The sequence below is a fragment of the Protopterus annectens genome, chromosome 2.part0, assembly GCF_019279795.1.
Source record: "Protopterus annectens isolate FY-2018-M chromosome 2.part0, PAN1.0, whole genome shotgun sequence".
Classification (NCBI taxonomy): Eukaryota; Metazoa; Chordata; order Ceratodontiformes; family Protopteridae; genus Protopterus; species Protopterus annectens.
The window spans coordinates 863,361,404-863,380,218 of NC_056728.1; the positions used below are offsets into that span (position 1 = coordinate 863,361,404).

The window sequence follows — 18,815 nt, forward strand, 5'->3', positions numbered from 1 at the left end:
TTACACCCCATGTAGACTCCAGAGAATTTTTCCTCGGGTGGACAGCAAATTTTGGAGATGTGATGGGAAGAAAGATGTAATTAGGAACATATTTTCTGGGAGTGCTGTGAGTTGGCAGATTTTTCTGTACTATGATTCAGAATTAGAATTGCCTAGACATTGTAAGGCCTTGCTGTGTCTAATTATGGTGGCTGCCAAAATAGCAATTACTAGAAAATGGAAATCAAAATCTGAACCAACTGTTCTAGAAGTAATGAATATAGTAACAGAGATAAAACAACTGCTTTAAGATTTTTAGAAAACGGTAGAACAAACTTCATAGGAAAATATGGGAATTGTGGGAACTATATATACAGGGGAGGAATGAAGTTTGAGAAGGTGGGACTTAAATGAGTTATGCAATGTTTGAAAATGATTGGGTAAGTCGTAAGTGACATATAATGTTTGCAACTGGTAGTGTGTCATGGTTTGTGATGTAAAATGCTTGCAACTAGGATTGTGTTAGTGTGGATTGTTTTCATTGATATGAATGTGTGATTGCCTTTGTCGTAAGTGATGGTTTAATAAAGATATGCGTTGTTTAAAAAAAGGAGGGAATTGAATAATTTATGTAATGTTGCTTCTGTTATATGACATATAACAATATGTATGAAATACAATGTCTGTAAATGTGAACTTAATGCAGTTTGATTACTTTTATATAAATGTAAATTTGCGTCTCACAAGTGATAATTCAAGTAAGGTGTTTAAAAAGTGATGTTCATCGTGCATACAGCTGCAGTCATAACAGATGGGTTCTCCTGCCGTCAGGCGGGTCCTCGGTCGGCCGAATTCCAAAGTCTAGGTCCGGCGTCATTTGTCGTCGCTTCTTCCCTGACGTCAGTGCTACAGGGGTATAAAAGAACCAGCTGACGCCATGTTCTTCAGTCTTTCTTGCCGCGCGGTGCCCAAAGCAGAAGCAGTTCGCAAGTGCCGGTCGGCCAGCTCCTGAGATTACGAAAAATTTGTAAAACCGAAGTCTTCTTAAAAGCTAAGTACCCGTTAGAAACTTTTCTTGCCTCAGACCGATGTCAGACAAAGTTAATAATTGTATTTCTTGTGGGAAGCAAATACCGCATAAGGATTTCCATTCCCTCTGTATACCTTGTTTAGGCCCAGACTACGACGTCTCGGTCTGTCACTGTTGTGCTACATTCAACAAACGCACTATTAAGCATCGGGCGGAGTTCGCCCAGCATTTTTTTGGGAAAGCTTTTAATTATACCATGTCGTCGGATACTCCGACACCGGTTTTGTCTAAAAAATGCAAAGACAAGGACCGACACTCGAGGTCCGCGGCCTCTACCGACACCACGCCAAAGCCGACTACACGTGGTCCGGTTCTCAGTGAGGCGCCTACGCAGCCCCTGACTACCAATGACACTTCTTTGGCGGTGTCTCCTGTACCCGAGGTCGCAGGCTCCTCGGCCCACACACCGACTACAGATACCGAAGCCACTCTTGGCGTTGAAACACAGAATGTGGACAGGTCCACCTCCACTCAAGGTGTCTTCAGACCTTCTTCCTCTTTCTCCATCAAGGCTTTCACCAAGTCTAAAGCAACCATGCACCCTAAGAGACCAGTTACACAGGGCCCATCTCCAGGCCACATGCATAAGAGACAGATGCTTAATATGGCTGAGGATTTAATTACTCTAATCAGAGGTTCTCAGCCACCTCCGGACAAAAGGCCCAAAGTGGAGGAAGATTCCCCCTCCTCTGATCAGGGATCCATTATTTCAGAACACTCTGATGATCAGGAACAGGCTTACTCCCCTTTTGAAGACTCTGATGCAGAGGAGTCTATTCCTTCTGTATCCCCCCCTGAGGATTTCTCATTTGGGGAAACTTTGCATACCTTAAGGGAACACTTCCACTGGGAAGGCCAGGATTATTCAGATTCCAAGAAAAGGCTCAGGGAATTTCTTTTGTTACCCCAGCACAGGCCTCTGGCTATACCTCCTGTCTTGGACATCCTAGATGATGTTTACTCGGAGGCCTGCCTTAACCCGGACTCTCTACCTCCAGCTCCAGTTAAGCCTGACAGGTACTACAGGGTTCCTGACTCACACCAATTTCTTTACAAAAGCCATGCTGCTGACCTAGAAACCACCTCACAGGGACCCAAGGGGGTTACGGCTTCCATTGCCAAAAATCCATTGCCTTCCGAGAGAGATTCCAGATCCTTAGAAAGGTGGGGAAAAAAGGTATATACCTCGGCTACCTTAACCATGAGGGCCTTAAACTGTCAGTTTCATATGCTAAAATACCAACAGTTTCTGTTATCTCAATTGAAAAGTAAAATGTCACAACCTAAACAACCAGACTTGAAGGAGTTGCAGGATTTGATGCATAGTGCAGAACAAGTGGGTAAACATACCTTACAATGTGGTTTTGATGCTCTAGAGGCCTCATGTAGAGCTGCTGTTACAGGCTCAGTCATACGCAGGCATGCTTGGCTCAAGGAACAAACCTTGGCTGATCATGTCAAAGCCAAATTACTAGAAGCCCCTCTTCAAAAGGATGTACTATTTGGGGCAAATGCTGAGGAAGTATTACGAAAAATGGAGGAAAAGCTAAATCAGTGCAAACGGTGAAAGAATTTCTGCAGGTTCAACCACCACGTTTTAGTAGAAATTGGCTTTCCAAAAACTGGTCCTTATCCTGCCATGGACACAACCCAAAGAGGCAGATACAGGCGCCCGAGGGGCAGAGGACAACCACAAGGATCATACAGAGGCAGACAATGGCAAGCTCCTACACCAAGAGGTGGTGAGGACAACTCACAATCTTTCTGAAAGCAAACCCAATGACTTTCCCCTTTGCAGGCCAACCAGGTCTCAAATGGCAGCCCCCTTAGGAGGAAAGCTGGCACTATTTTTGAAAAATTGGCATGTTGTCACAAAGGACAAATGGATCCTGGACATTATAAACAGAGGCTACAAATTCCACTTTCATACCCTTCCAAAAATGAGAGGCATGCCAAAACTGCCACACAATCAAAGGGCAGAGGCACAAAAGCAAATTTCAGATCTTATAAACATGAAAGCTATTCAAGAGGTACCTACACACGAACAAGGTCAAGGTTTTTATTCCAGGCTATTTCTGGTGCCAAGGAAGGGAAAAGATTGGAGACCTATTTTGGATCTTTCCATCCTAAACACATTCCTACTGTACCAAAATTCAAGATGCTCACTCTACAGCAACTTCTACCCATGCTGGGCAAGGAGTCTTGGCTGGTAACATTGGACCTCAAGGAGGCATACCTGCATGTCCCAATCAGACAAAATTGCAGAAGATACCTCAGATTTCTTGCAGGTTCAACCCATTATCAATTCTCTGCATTGCCCTTTGGCTTATCTACTGCGCCCAGAGTATTCACAAAATGCCTGGCATCAGTAATTGCCTACTGCAGACTTCAAGGGATACAAATATACCCTTATTTGGACGACTGCCTGATCCAAGTGGACAGCAAGCACATTCTTCTGAAACATCTGGCTTATGTAATAATGTTATTAAACTCTCTGGGATACACAGTCAACAAAGAGAAATCAAGGCTAATACCCTCTCGAAATATAATTTTCCTGGGTGCCAATTTGGACACAAACACCTAGATGGCCTACCTCACGCCAGAGAAGCAGGGGCAACTAATTCAATACTTCAAAACACTGGCAAATTGCACCAGGCTGACTGCAAGGAAAATCCTGCAGGCTCTGGGATTCATGGCATCTTGCTAATCCCATGTGCAAAGCTGCATATGAGAAAACTACAATGGTACCTAAAAAACATATGGCCTCAACACAGCCACAGTTTGGAAACAATAATACCACTACTTCCATGTCTGCAAAAGGAATTTCTGTGGTGGGCTCAAGCATATCAAGCAAACACAGGTCTTCCATTCAGCAAGCCTCAAGCAAATCAAGTCATCACAACAGATGCCTCGGACTACGATGGGGGGCGCACATGACAGACCGGTGCATTCAGGGCAAATGGTCCCAAAAAGAAAAGCACCTTCACATCAATCAAAAAGAAATGCTAGCAGTAATAAATGCTATTATAGCTTTCAAGGACTTTCTACAACCAGGTCAACTATTGATAAGAACGGACAACACCACAGTTATGTGGTACATAAACAAGCAGGGAGGAACACATTCCTATCCCCTATGCAGACTGGCCATATCACTTTGGAACATGGCCATGGACTTACAAATGGAACTACAAGCACAGTACTTGCCAGGCAAGGAAAACACGCTGGCAGACAACCTAAGCAGAAATATGACAGATCCACACGAATGGATGTTACATCCAAAAGTTTTTACAGAAATAATCCAAGAATGGGGAAGGCCAGACATAGACCTCTTTGCCTCCCACAAAAATCATCAATTGACAAAATTCTGCTTGAGGACCTTCCACCCAAAGGCCTGGAGAGTGGATGCTCTCTCTTTCAGCTGGACATCAATGACAGTTTATGCCTCCCCGCCTCTTCCTCTGCTGCCCAAAATCCTATTGAAGACCAGGGCAGACAGACCAAAGATGATCCTCATTGCTCCGGACTGGCCAAGGCAACACTGGTACCCACTCCTGAGGAGCCTGACTCATTCCCCCCCATGGACCCTGCCTCTAATGCCTCTTCTCCTGACTCAGCACAGCTTCAAAACTCTTCACAGTCGACTAAAAACACTCAATCTAGCCGCATGGAAGATTCATTAGCATCACAGCAGGCCCAACTCTCCAAGGAGGTGCAGGATGTCATTTTGGAGGCCAGAAGGCCATCAACTAGAAAAGCTTACTCCGCAAAATGGAAACGTTTTTGTGTCTGGAATGAGAAAAAGGGCCAGAACCCTGGAAAACTGAATTTACCTCAAATACTACAATATTTGGCTGAACTACTAAGCAGTGGACTTTCGTTCTCCTCCATCAAAATACATGCCTCAGCCATTTCTGCAGAATACAGCACTGATCCTCCTTTATTCTCTCACCCCCTTTAAGACAGTTCCTGAGATGGGCTAAGAATTTAAGACATCCAAGGAAACAACCAATTCCTGCTTGGGATCTAAATTTCATTCTGGAAAAACTGACACTGCCTCCTTTTGAGCCAGCTGCTTCATCAGATTTGCAATATTTGTCCTGGAAAACAGCTTTCCTTCTGGCTATCACTTCAGCTCGTAGAGTTTCAGAACTACAGGCCCTCATGGCTGTCCAGCCTTTTATCATCTTCCATCAGGACAGAGTTTCATTACGAACCAACCCTTCCTTTATGCCTAAAGTGGTATCCAGGGTAGCTTTAAATCAGGCCATACATTTACCTACTTTTTATCCCAATCCTCAAAACAAAGGGGAGAGATTACTACATTCCTTGGACATCCACAGGCAACTGCTTTATTACTTGGACAGAACAAAACCTTTCAGAAAATCAGAACAGCTCTTTGTGGCCTATGCGGTAGGAGCTCCAGGAAAGCCAATTTCCAAGCAGACAATCTCAAAATGGATAGCCCACTGCATACGCTTTTGCTATTCCTTTCATGGCAAAACTGTTCCTACAGGCATTAGAACTCACTCCACCAGGGCCACAGCCACCTCTGCAGCCTTCCTCAGAGGAGTTCCTACCAAGGATATCTTGGAAGCAGCAACTTGGAGTTCTGTGCATACCTTCTCTAAGCACTACAACCTACCATTATACTCCAAATCTAGAGCAGGCTTTGCCACTGCAGTCTTGCAGGGCATATTAGCTCCTCCTAGTTCCACCTAGTGCCTACCACCCCTTTCTTAGCTTTGGAATTCTACCCATCTGTTATGACTGCAGCTGTATGCACGATGAACATAGTACAGTTTTGTACCTACCATAAATGTAGATGTTCGAGTGCTAATACAGCAGCAGTCCAGTTTTCCCTCCCTCCTTCCCCTCTAGGGGTATTCTTTTATGGTGTATTTGCTTGCAACTACTGTTTTTTGATTATATTGCATTGCATTATTTCATAATTTTATGTATTGCCTTCCTTCTGGGGGTACCTGACATCTGGGGCAAGAAAAACTGAAGAACATGGCGTCTGCTGGTTCTTTTATACCCCTGTAGCACTGACGTCAGGGAAGAAGCGATGACAACCAATGCCGGACCTAGACTTTGGAATTCGGCCGACCGAGGACCCGCCTGACGGCAGGAGAACCCATCTGTTATGACTGCAGCTGTATTAGCACTCGAACATCTACATTTATGGTAGGTACAAAACTGTACTTTATGAAGCTTTGTGGTCTGTTAAATCATATCTGATAAAATTGAAAGGATACAGAGAAAATTAACTAAATGGGTGACAAGCTTCAAGTCATTTTTCTGCAAGACTAGACTTAGGATGGTGGACATGTATGTGTTCACTGTCTTAAAATAGTCAGGATGAGGAGAGGATCTTATTGTAGTAGTTTTCAGGGGTGAGTGTTCAGTACATTAGGAAGGTCAGTGAGTGACATCACTTTACATCTGTTTAGATCTAAATGGAACTGATTAGAGGGCATGTATGTAGTTGTAAGAGAATGAACTAGTTTACAGAACATTTGGTTCTGCCATACTATGGTTTATCTCTGGAATTAAGGAGTAGAATTTCTGTGGATACATTTAAGCAAGTCTGGAAATATGCTGAGAGGAAAGTAAGTACTTGGCTTGGTAGTTAAGATCTGCATCATATATGGTGAAGTTGGTATTAAGTTCTTGGCTGGAAATGGATACGGTAATGTATGTATATTTATGTCTGTATGTATATATATATATATATATATATATATGTGTGTATATATATATATATATATATATATATATATATATGTATATATGTGTGTATATATATATATATATATATATATATATATAAAATGTGTGTGTGTACATTTATATATATATATATATATATATATATATATATATATATATATATATGTGTGTGTGTGTGTGTATGTAGATATACATATAAATATGTATACACATTACACATACACATCTATGTAAGGATATGTATGTGTGTGTATAGATTTTATATATATATATAGCCGAAAGACACAACTTTTCTGCTTAGGAAAGTTATTTTTTATCTAAGAGTTTTTGTTTAAACAGACTGTCTCAAGTTTTAACTGTTTTAAAAGTGAGCCGACTTTTTTCCTGTCAGTTTAAAAATAGCTTAAAACCATTTTTTTTTTCTGGGGAGAAATTGTTAATTTTACTTTTTGGGCTTGGCAAAGTGTATTAAATTGCTTTTTACTTTGTTTTTTTGGGGAAAAAAGCGATATTTAACAACTTAAAATTTTTACCAGATTATGGTGCTTGTTTCTCTCAGAAACTAGCACCTTTTTGGCTTGACCATGAAGCCAACTTATGGTCCCAAGATCAGTCCTTCCAGCCACAAAAAAGAAAAAAGTTAAGCAGTGTGTGCCACAGCTGCAGACCAGTCATCCTGTACTCTGATTCCCTCTGGTGTAGCATCTACAGCCACTATGGAAGAGGGAGTGAGGTAGCCATGTCCTCTGTGACTGTTGTGGTCCCCTCAGTGAGCTAGGGAAGAGCCACTCTTGTTTGTCCTTGGTGAGGAAATGGGGAAAGCTTTTCTATTTACTCAGTGTTGTGCCCATCTATGGGGAAGGTGCTGCTACCATTAACAACCCTGTTGGCCCCATTTTTCCTGTCAAAAGGAAACAGAAAATTGAATGCGTGTACTACACCTCAAATTTCTGTAGTCAGGAATAGTCTACTAGATCAGATTCTAATTCAGGCTATTGATCCTTATTTATAGGGTAATTTCTGGTATAAGAAAGAGGGTTGCCTCTTTTCCTGAAAATATTCAGGATTTTGAATCTAGATAAGCAGATGAAGGGACAGCTGCAAGGTTTTCTCCTCAGATTTCTGATTCAGACTCTGAGGAAAGCTCATTGTATGATGCTCCCTGTTGAGGGTTTCTCTTTTCCATAGACTATTTCCAGGACGCACCAGTATTTTCAGCAAGAGAACACTGAGGTTTCTCAGACCCCAAGAGTATACTATGAACGGTTACAGATAGAATTTCCAGAACCTTCTCCCATTCCTCCAGTGCTGTCAGCTTTAGAGGATGTTTGTTTCACTGCCTGCAGTTTTCCTGACAGTCAGCCTGCTGCCCCTAAAAAAGCAGATGGATTATAGTCCCTCAGTGTTTTAAGTTTTTATACGCTCATCCCAGATGAGTTGACATAGCAAGCTATAGCTTTAGTTAATCCTGCTGCTGCTAAACATTAAGTTAATTCCAGTCCTGCACTTTCTGACAAGGATGGAAAAGAAATTGATAAGTACGGGAACAAACTATATGCTTCTGCAGCTTTGATTTTCAGAATTTTGAATGATCAAACTCCTATGTTAAAGTTTATTCAGACTAATTGTGAAAGTATGAAGAATGTTTTGTCTGCAGTTTTTCCTTGTGAGAAAAATCTGCTTTAAATAGGTTAATTCTGTTTTACAGGTTACAACTCATTGTTTTAAGTGTATGTGTGTATGACTGTAGATTTCTTCCAGGGCTACGACAGGATGCACTTATTTCAACACTGATTACTGATGTAATCATTTTAAGAGTTTTTTTTATTCTTAGTTTCCTTTGGAAAGCTGGAGATTATGTATGATTGTAAAGGAGATAACGGAATTAATATTATGGTAGACCAGAGTTACATAAAAAAGATATTTGTTACTTTTATTAAAAAACTCTTTTTGTAGAATGGTTCTCAATAATAGACAGTTGCTGTCCTTCTACAAAATTAGATGTTTAGCAATTATATGGACATTTCCACACATGCCTAGAAATGGAAATGTCTTGCATATATAGTGAATATGTATATATTTCTGTACATGCTTATTCACAGTGAAGGGCTATATCTGTAATTCATATAGGTGGGAGATCGGCATAATGGCTAAGGTGTTTACCTTACAAACACAATGTGCAGAGTTTGATTCTCACATGGGTTAATTGGCTATGCTTAAAATGACCCACAAGAGCAGTTAGCCTAGTACTAATCTGTGGACCTATACCATTGATGTGATGGCATTAATTGATTTCGGATAGTACGTTTTCCCTGTGAAAATGTGGGACCTGAGTTTTTAAGACTAATTTCACAAACTTACTGACAATGCTTTAAGCTGTTGTATGAGCATAAGGATAAGGAGTCTCAAACAGCAAAACTTGCAGTACACAGGGTGAACTCTCTTCTTGCAGAAGCAACTTGGTCACTTCATTTTTACAGATCTCCAGCCTCCACAGTACTGAGACTTTTGAATTACATGGCAATATCAGTTTGCCTGGTATCATTGGCGAGGTACCACATGAGGATACTGCAGTAAGCATTAGCAATTCAGTGGTTGTACATAACACATCCTATGAATGTCCTGATTGTCATTTCAAACACTTGTCAGGCTCGGATCAGCTGGTTGTTGTAGTCTTCCCCCTTTCCTCTGCTGGGCAACCTTTTGTTCTTCCCCATCCTCAGGCCTTATTCAGTACAGATGCCTCCCTTCTGGGGTGGGTGTGAGGGGCATTTCGAAGGGAAGACTTTGCAGAACTTTCAGGACTTCTCCCCTGAAGGGTGTCTGTAGTTTGGTATCTGAACAAACAGGGGGAACTTTGTCTTATCCTCTCTGTCAGTAAGCCGTGAAAGTGTGGCAGTTGGGTCTTCTCTCAGTGGTTTCTGATCACAAAGCACATCCTGGGGATGTCCAACATCATGGCAGATTGTTCGAGCAGAAACATTCTTCTTCCTCATGAGTAGTCCCTGAATCCAGAGACAGGAGCTCGAATTTTCCAACAGTGGGTTACACCTTGCTGCGATCGGTTTGCCACCCCCATCCAACTTGAAGCTCAGCAGTTTGTATGCTCTGGTTCCCTCTGTAGGACAGTTTCTGAGGGAAGTTGTTCTATATGCTTGGCCCCCATGTCTTCTGTACACATATTTACCTACTGACTTATAATAAAATTTCTTCAGAAAGTGGCCCATTGCAGAGTGACTGTGATTTTCACTGCCCCGTTTCTAGCCCCCAATAGGTCTAGTTCCATTTCTTGTGGCCTCACCTTTGTTTACCCTCCATGGGTCCTTGACCCCCATTCCATGTTTGATCACTCATCCAGTGGAGATTCTCCCATGCCAGTCTTCATACCCTCAAATTAATCTCTTGGTTTCTCTTGACAGGGATGATAATTCGTGGTTAAAGCGGCTCAAGGTCTGCATTCTAGCTCTGAATAAATCGTTAAGATACGTTTTATGGTGTGGTGCATCGCTCATCTCTTAGTTATTGTTGTGATTTTGCTGAGCAAGCTTAAACGGAACATTCTTCTGCCTTTTTGTTTTTTAATCTCTTGGTTTCTCCAATTCTTATTATGGCTATAGATTCCAAGGTTTCTGACAGAGTTGTCAGTATTTTATCCTCGTCATATAAACCTACATAGAAAGTATGTGCTAGTAAATGGAAATGTTTTGAAATTTTGTCTTCATTGAAGGGCGCAGATCCCTTTTCAGCTCCTCTGGATGCTATACAGGATTTGTTTGCTGATCTTTTTTGAACTGGGTTGAGTTCTTCTACTGTTAAGGTTCAGCTGGTGGGTATTTCCAATTGTCATATTGATAGCTTGTACTTCAGTAGTTGCAGTGAAAATTTCTAAGGCTTTCTTGAGGGGTATGTTCTTATTTCATCCACCCATTTGATATCCTGTTTGTCCTTGGCATTCATGCTGCATGGGTTATCTGGCCCTCCTTTTAAGTCTTCAGCCAGTCTTTCCTTGAAGTTGCTATCTTGGAAGACCATTTTCATGGTGGTTTACTTTAACCAGAAGGGTTTTAGAACTGCACACTTTATCCTTGTTACCTCCATATTTGATTTTTCTTTGAGTAGAACCTGACCCCTCCTCCTTGCCTAAGCTAGCTTCAGAGTCTACCTTGAACCAGCTTATTCACTTACTGGTGTTTTTCCTTAACTTCAGTAGTAAGGTGGAATATTTATTGCATTGTCTTGACATTCATAGACAACTAAGATTTTATTTGAACAGAAGCAAACTTTCAATAAATCAGAACAACTCTCTGTCCCCTTTTCCAAGGCCAGGCTGGGCAGGCCAGTATCAAAAGCAAACTTATCCAAATGGCTGTCTGGTTGTATTTCCTTTGGGTATACTTTGAAAGGAAAGTCCTTGTCAACAAAAACTTAAAAGTCATTTTTCTAGAACAGTGCCTTTTTCTACAGCCTTTTTCTCCAGAGTTTCCATTGATGACATTTGTGCCGCTGCTATCTGGGCTAGTACTTGCATGTTTTTCTCCCATTACAAATTGAATGTGCAGTCATTTGTGCAGTCAAGGACTAGGGCTTCATTTGGTTCTGCCATTCTGTGGAATGTTCTCTCCTAGGCCCTTCCTGGAATGGTTTATGGCTAGGGAGTCTGTCCCACAAGTTGAAGCTAGACAGAAAAAATATCAGATATGAAAGTTATGTACTTACCATAATGATTTTTCTGTTTCTGTCCAATACAAATGTCCCTCTGTCCTATCCCCCTCCTTCAAGTTATTCTGACCATGGTAGCCAGTGTCTGAGCTTTCGGGTTTTTTTGATTTTTCCATTCCTTATTAGGGTCATAAGAGCCTGGAATGTTTTTTTGCTCGTGATTCATATCTGTGGGAGAGCCAAACTTTATCTGAGGTAGATAGATGAGAAAGTATTTTGTGTAGAGGAGGCAGAGCTCCACAGTAGAAGTCTTTTGAAATGGCCTGCCTGTGACACTATAATCCCACAGGTTGAACCAGATGGAAACAGACAACGTGGAACTATTGTCATTATAAGTACGTAACATTTATTTTTACATCATGGACACCTAGAGGAATGATTCAATGACATTGCGCAAATGCAGGGCATTTGAGAGGTATAGATGTTGTGCTGCATGTTGTTCTTGTGTAACCGTGCATTATAAGCAGCCTTCAAATTTCTTTGTACATAAAAAACTGCCTCTCTGGGCTTTGAAGTAAAAATTAACCAACAATGTTTAACTTGAATAGAAAATTAAAAAATTATTACAAAAAAACAAAAAAAAGCCCAGTGCTGAAAAGCCTCTCAAAGTACATCTTCCTCCCAGATTTGCTAGCTAAAGTGATTTTTATCTGGACCAATCCTTTGTACTCAGTGCATTACTTTGTTGCTGCCACTATTTGTGTTTAACACACATTTTATGTTTTTTAATCACATAGGTATGCACCTGAGTCACTGACAGAAAGCAGATTTTCTGTTGCATCTGATGTGTGGAGTTTTGGAGTTGTCCTTTACGAATTGTTCACCTACAGTGATAAGAGCAAAAGTCCTCCAACGGTTAGTAAATTTCTTTCTATTCACCTTAGATGCCACATCTATTTTGAAGTAATAACCAAAGCACTTAAGTGGGGTGAAAAATAAATGTAAACTGTAGGAACAAAAGCTCTAAATAAAAACGTTGACTGTGAAGGTGGGTCTGTGTGTTTTTTAGTTTATTTTAAAGCAAGTAGAAATCAGAAAAACAGAAGAATGCAGCAGTAGTTAGAGCCAAATGAGTTATTTTAGATTATTAGTGTGCGTAGCATTGAAGGCACTATTAAACAGATTGATACTGGAGAATTTTTGCAATCATAAGCTTATTTACAGAGCTTTAAATGTAGTTGGCTGTACACTTCATTTTATCAAATAGAGACGACTGATGATCATATATTACATTTGATTATACAATCAAATGTAATTTAACTGTTGCAATCATGTTATACTATACAGTCTCTCAGTGCCCATCTGAATACTTTCAAGTAATCAACTGTAAATGTAAGTGCCCCTCAGCAAAACATATATCAAGGAATTTAGTTCCATCATTGTCATCATCACCTCTAGTGACTTAGTTTGGCTGTGATAATTTCCCCAGGCTACTAAATGCCCTCCCCTTTACCCATGATGCTCTCATCCTGAGAATCCTGTTTCCAGATCTCTTCAGCTGTTTGAACTGCCACATTGCTTAGAGTGCAGCCTCAGCCTATCTGTGCCTTTTTAGCATATAATTAGCCCTAAATCTTTTTTTTTTTTTTCTGGTACAATAGTATTGAGTTTGTGTATGCGTGTTCTTTGGATCCAGGTCAGTTCATTCATTTATGTTTAGCCTTCTATAATCTTAGTTTTACAGCTGCCCTCCGTCTTCACCATTTTGTGATGAGAATGTTGGAAACGTCTCTGGCCCTCAGAGCCTTAGCCAGCTCTGACCCCTGCTTCGAGCAATTTGCCTTTGGGTTGGAAGGAGTCGACGGTTCAGAAGCATGCCTTCTTGGAGACATTGCCTTCTTCCTTCCCAGGGCATTCTGCCTTTGAGGTAGTGAAGAAAGTTTTCTCTGCTCCTAGAGAAAAGATGCATCTACCTTCCTTGGTTTCCACTTCCCAAACCCACTTGTCTTTACATCAAGAGGGTCAACATCCTACTCCACAAGGACAGCCAGCTCAAAGTCTCCAAGATACCCCTCAGGGTATACTGATTTCTTCCGATACTTCTCTGGAACATCCCACCCAGTTCAAGAGGAGGCACATAGAATCCCCTCAGGAGTCTGTCACAGAAGATACTGATTTCGATGAGGGGGATGGGTCCCCAAGATCACCACCCGGTGATGTCTCCTTTGGAGGCATCCTAGAGATTCTAAAAGAGGTGCTTGGTCTGCTTATAACCCTTCCCAAGAGGAATTGGTATCCCTGCAAGCCTTTGGGTCTGGCCTGTCTACCTCCTGGATGAGTCCTCCCACTGATGAGCTCATTGATTTGATCTCTTGGCAGGCGTGGAAGGAACCTGACTCCATTGAGCCGATTCCCAAAAGACCATTCAGGATTCTGGCACAGCCCAAGGATAGGGAGTTTTGGAGTAAGAAAGTACATGTGAATGCTATGGTCATAGCAGCAGCCACAAAGAAGGAACTTGTGGAACAAAGTTCCTCTGTTTATGCTCCTAACAAGGAGTCTAGGGCAGTGGTCAGATTTGGGAAGCATGTGTGTGTTTCAACAACCTTTGCAGTTCAATTGCTAAACTATTTGGCACACTTTACTAGACTTCAGAGGGATTTGATTAAAGAACTCACCAGATCCCTCTCAGGGACCATTACTTCTGAGGCAGAAATGTATGTTGCCTTACAACTGGCTACCCTGCAGTCCATTTCAAATTTATCCATGAGGCTCATTTCATATGCAGCTGAAGTTAATTCAGGGGTGGTGGGTTCAGGAATTTCCATTAGGAGGCATGCCTGGATGCGCCTGTGTGATTTCATGGATCCTTCATGTCTTCCTTCGTCAGTGCTCTTTTTGATTGAAGTTCATTGTTTGGCCCCTAGTTTAAAGACACACTATCCAAGTGTGAGCAAAAAGGTAAAACCGTGTCTGCTGTGGGGTACATTTTTTTGTCCTCTCAAAGGACCTTTTCCAGAACTCAATGAGGTGGTCAAAAATGTGGTTCAGAAAGTCCCAGGGTCCCTTCCAAGATGTATGTGGTGATAGTTTCCCCAGGGGTAGAGGGGAGAACTCTAATGGAAGATGTCCATGCAGCAGAGGTGGCCCACAGAGCCAAGATTCAAGAGAAGCTTTCTCTGACAGATCCTACCAGGGCTCCTGAAAGATGGTCCAATTGTTCATCTTTAGAGGCAGTCAGGGGTCATTTCCCTCTACACCAGAGAGCCAGGTTACACATTACAAAAGATTCATGGGTGCAGAGGATTATTCCCAGAGGTTATATAATTCCCATTTTCCTTCCTCCTCCATGTACAGTAAACAAAATTCTCGATGGTCCACCCAGTTAGAGGAATTGGAGACCAGTTTTGGATCTCTGCAATCTGATCGTCAGTTCAGTATACAGAGTTCAGAGTGGTTATGTTTCACTCCATTTTGCCCTGTCTGCACCAGGATGATTGGATGTGCTCAGTAAGTAAATCTTGAAGATGAGTTCTGTCATATCAAAATGAACAGGCAATCCAGAAGATACTTACACTTCGGGCTGGGAGCCAGTCATTACCAGTTCAAAGCTCTGCCCTTTGGTTTCACCACAGCCCCTAGGGTGTTCACCAAATGTATGGCAGTGTTAGCAGCTCACTTGAGACTCCAAGGATTCCGGGTGTTTCCTCATTTGGACAACTGCCTCACAATGGTTCCGACCAGGCATCAGTTGATCAAAGCACAAGGTCATGCACTCCAGTTATGCTCTTAACTAAAAATTACTATCAGTCACAACAAATCTCAGCTAACTCCAGCTCAGATATTGTAGTTCAATAGGGTCTTTGTTCAACATGTCTTCCCTAACCGCCTCTGTTCCTCTGCCAAGGGTTCAAATGATACAATTCCAAGTCAAAAAGATTATTCAGATTTCTTCTCTCATGGCTCGAAAGATCCTGCAAGCATCGGGGTCAATATCTTTTGCGATAGTTCCGGTTCCATTAGCTAGATATCACATGAGAATCCTTAGAAGACACTAGCAACTCAGTGATCTGTTCTCCACCAGTCTTTATCCACCCAGATCAAGATAACCCCGGCATGGAAAAATTACCTCCTTTGGTGAATTTAGTCCAGTCAAGTTCTTCAAGGTTGCACCTTCACTCTTCCTCAACCCAAGACCGAAGTGACCACGGATGCTTCACCAAATCAGGTGTGGGGGGGGGGGTCACTTCTTGGGAAAGAGTTCAAGGCACATGGTCTCCCGAAGAGGTCAACACACATATCAGTGTCCTAGAAATGAGAGTTGTCTTCCTAGAGTTTCAAGCTTTCCAAGACCCTCTCCCCTCCAGGACCATTCTGATTCAGATGGACAGTGTCAGTGTTCTGGTACATCTGCAAGCAAGGTGGGACCAAGTCTTACACCCTTTGCCAAGAAGCATTTAGAGTGTGGCAATGAGCGATCTCATGCAGTCATTTTCTGAAAGCAATGGACATCCCAGTGCAATCCAGCATGATAGCAGACAAGCTGAACAGGTCCATTCTAATGCCTCCTGAGTGGTCTCTCAACATGATAGTGGCGGAAAAGATTTTCCATCAATGGGACCAACCTTGCTGCAGTCTTTTTGCATCTCCCCTCAACAAGTGCAACAAGTTCTTTGCCCTGTTCCTGTCACTGGGAGGGTCACTGAGAGACACTCTTCTCCATGATTGGCTACCTCTCTCCTTTACACCTTTCCGCAGTACCTCTAATCCCCAAATTTCTTCAGAAAGCATCACAGTTGAAGAGCACAGTCATCCTCATTGCCCCTTATTGACCTCATAAGATTTGGTTTCCCTTTCTTTGGCCTCATTTCCTTTGCCAGCCTTGGACTCTGGATCCAACTCAGGACCTCTTGTCTCACCCAACAGACTCTGTAAATCCAGGCATTCTAGGCCTAAAGCTGACCACATGATTTCTCCAGTTCCACTGATAGCTAGACAGGCCAGGCTCTCTTCTTCTGTCCGTCACATTCTCTTGATCCATAATGGTTCCATAAGAAAACTTTACAAAAGCAAATGGAAAAGGTTTTTTTTTGGCACAGCAAAAAGACATTGACCCTCTTACTGCACCAGTTCCAAAAGTCCTTAGCTACAATTTTTAAAGAAGGAGCTAGTTCCTCACTTGTTAAAATACAACTAGCTGCCATTTCAAATTTTTACATAGGAATCAATTCATGTTTTGGCCTCTTCCAAACTTTGTAAAGCTTTTATAAGGGGTACCTTTTCAGACCCCTTTTGAAAGATCCCAGTCCCCTGTGGTATTTAGGTTTAGTGTTACAATCTTTGACCCAATCTCTTTCTTTGAACCATTGGCCAAGTGTGAACTAAAATTCTTAACTTGGAAGACTGTCTTTTTATTGGTCATTACCTCTGCTAGAAGAGTCTCAGAACTTCAAGCCCTATCTTCTAAGCCTCCTTATCTGGTTTGTCATAAGGATAGTGTATCCTTAAGTACCAACCCATCCTTCTCAATTATCTGTTTCCTTTTTGGATTAAAAATTGGTCAAACTAGTTACCAAAGTGGCCTTACCCAGATGGTTAATGGATTGTATTTCTTTTGTTTATAACAAATTGGGTTTGTCTTTGCCAAAGCCTCTAAAAACTCATTCCACAAGCTCTATGGCAACTTCTTCAGTATTTCTAGCCAGATATTCCTTGGAGAATATTTTTGCAGCTGCAACGTGGGCTAACCCTCATACCTTTATTACTCATTACAAACTAGATCTGGTCTCTAGGGGAAGAGCAGCCTTCGGCTCAGCAGTGCTGAGGAGCATCGTTCCTTAGAGTCTTCCCGGGATTGAGTTAGCTGGGGACTCTGTCCCAGTCATTGAGGAATGAATGAAAATGACATCATCAGATAAAGAAGTTATGTGCTTATCATAATGTTCCATCTGTGGTGTTCATTTTCTTTATTCTTCAACTTCTTTCCCTCCAACCCTCTTAACAGTTTAACTTCTGGAAGGATCAGAAGATGCTAAATGAACCAATGTTCCTTTGTTTGAGCCTCCATGTACTTGTATAGATAAATTTCCTTTATTCTGTAAAGTCAGCAAATGAGATCTGAGGCATGTGAGGGGAGTAATCCATTATAGGTAGGAGAGGAGCTCAAGAGCTTTCAGTGCTCCACAAGCTGTGAAAACTGGCAGAGTCGGTTCTGAACTCAATTGTTGAGAAAGAATGAAAATGGACAACACAGGTGGAATATTATGGCAAGTACACAACTTCTTTTTTTTCAAGTCTCTTTCCTTGCTAACAGAGTGAGTTAAGCTCCTCCTCTGCCAAATTTTGTTGCTCCTTGTACCTTTGCTTCCTTAGAGGGTCCAGTACAGTAGAGATCCTAATTCTGATTTGAGTGACATTCAGTTTCTCAGTGGTGGGGTTGACTTCAGTGATTGTTTTGAGGAACTGCAACCCTTGACATAGACAGTCACAGTGTAATCATTGCAGTTGCTACCAAGCATGGTGATGTCAAGCTCCTCAACATCTAAGTTGTGGTAGTGGTGGTGATGATGGTGGGCAGTTTAAGTCCTTGGACACTGAGCTCAGTTATGACTTCTTAGGAGCCCAACCATTCCATCCACAGGCTCAACCTTCAGGTGGTCACCATTGATACCCTTGCTGTTAATGTCAATGTCAACAAGACCTTCAACGATTGAGGAGATCCTCCACCCTTGATGCCAGAGTCATTGCTCAAATGCCGTTCCATTTGGTGCCAGCTTCCGTAATGCAGGGCACTCTCTTTGGGCTCCTTCTGGCATGGATTTGGATATTGGTGTCACCTGTGGGATCACATATGCCAGCACTAATTCGTGCACACCCCCCACCCACCTCCATGACTAGCATCAGTGAATGGTGGGCTGTGTCTAGGAGTTGTAGGTTCATTCAGATATATGACTTATTGTTTCTTTGTTTTCACTACCAATGGTTTCAGGATAAGCCATGTGCAATAAGAAGCACTTTCTTACAGAGTCTTCCAGCTGACGTGGATGATGATGATGACGACAGCCATCTCATCACCCCATCTACCCCCCCCCCACCAGAGTTTGAGGATATCCCAGAAATGAGTTGTGCAAAAGTGGGATGGGCAATGGGCACCCCCTCCAAATATGGACATACTAGAGGATACTTTCCAATCATACAGTTCTCCTCCTTGGGCTGTCTTCCCAAGTGAATAAACAGTTGAGTTTATGGCAGATTCAGCATGTCAGAACCCCAACATAGTTGCTGCTGCATGTAAAAATTGGCTAGGATTCTCTGGACTTAAAGGTTGGTTACCACTAGTTTGTATCCCCTGAGGTTG

The 18,815-nt window shown here is 42.0% G+C and overlaps 1 protein-coding gene across 1 annotated transcript in view; it reads left to right on the forward strand.

Moving 5' to 3' along the window:
* Window positions 1–18,815, forward strand: part of JAK2 (Janus kinase 2) — a 2,444,284-nt gene that overhangs the window by 2,339,775 nt on the left and 85,694 nt on the right. The window contains exon 27 of the mRNA XM_044060357.1: window positions 12,256–12,373. Coding sequence (XP_043916292.1) covers window positions 12,256–12,373 — 118 coding nt within the window. The remainder of the gene's footprint in view (window positions 1–12,255; window positions 12,374–18,815) is intronic.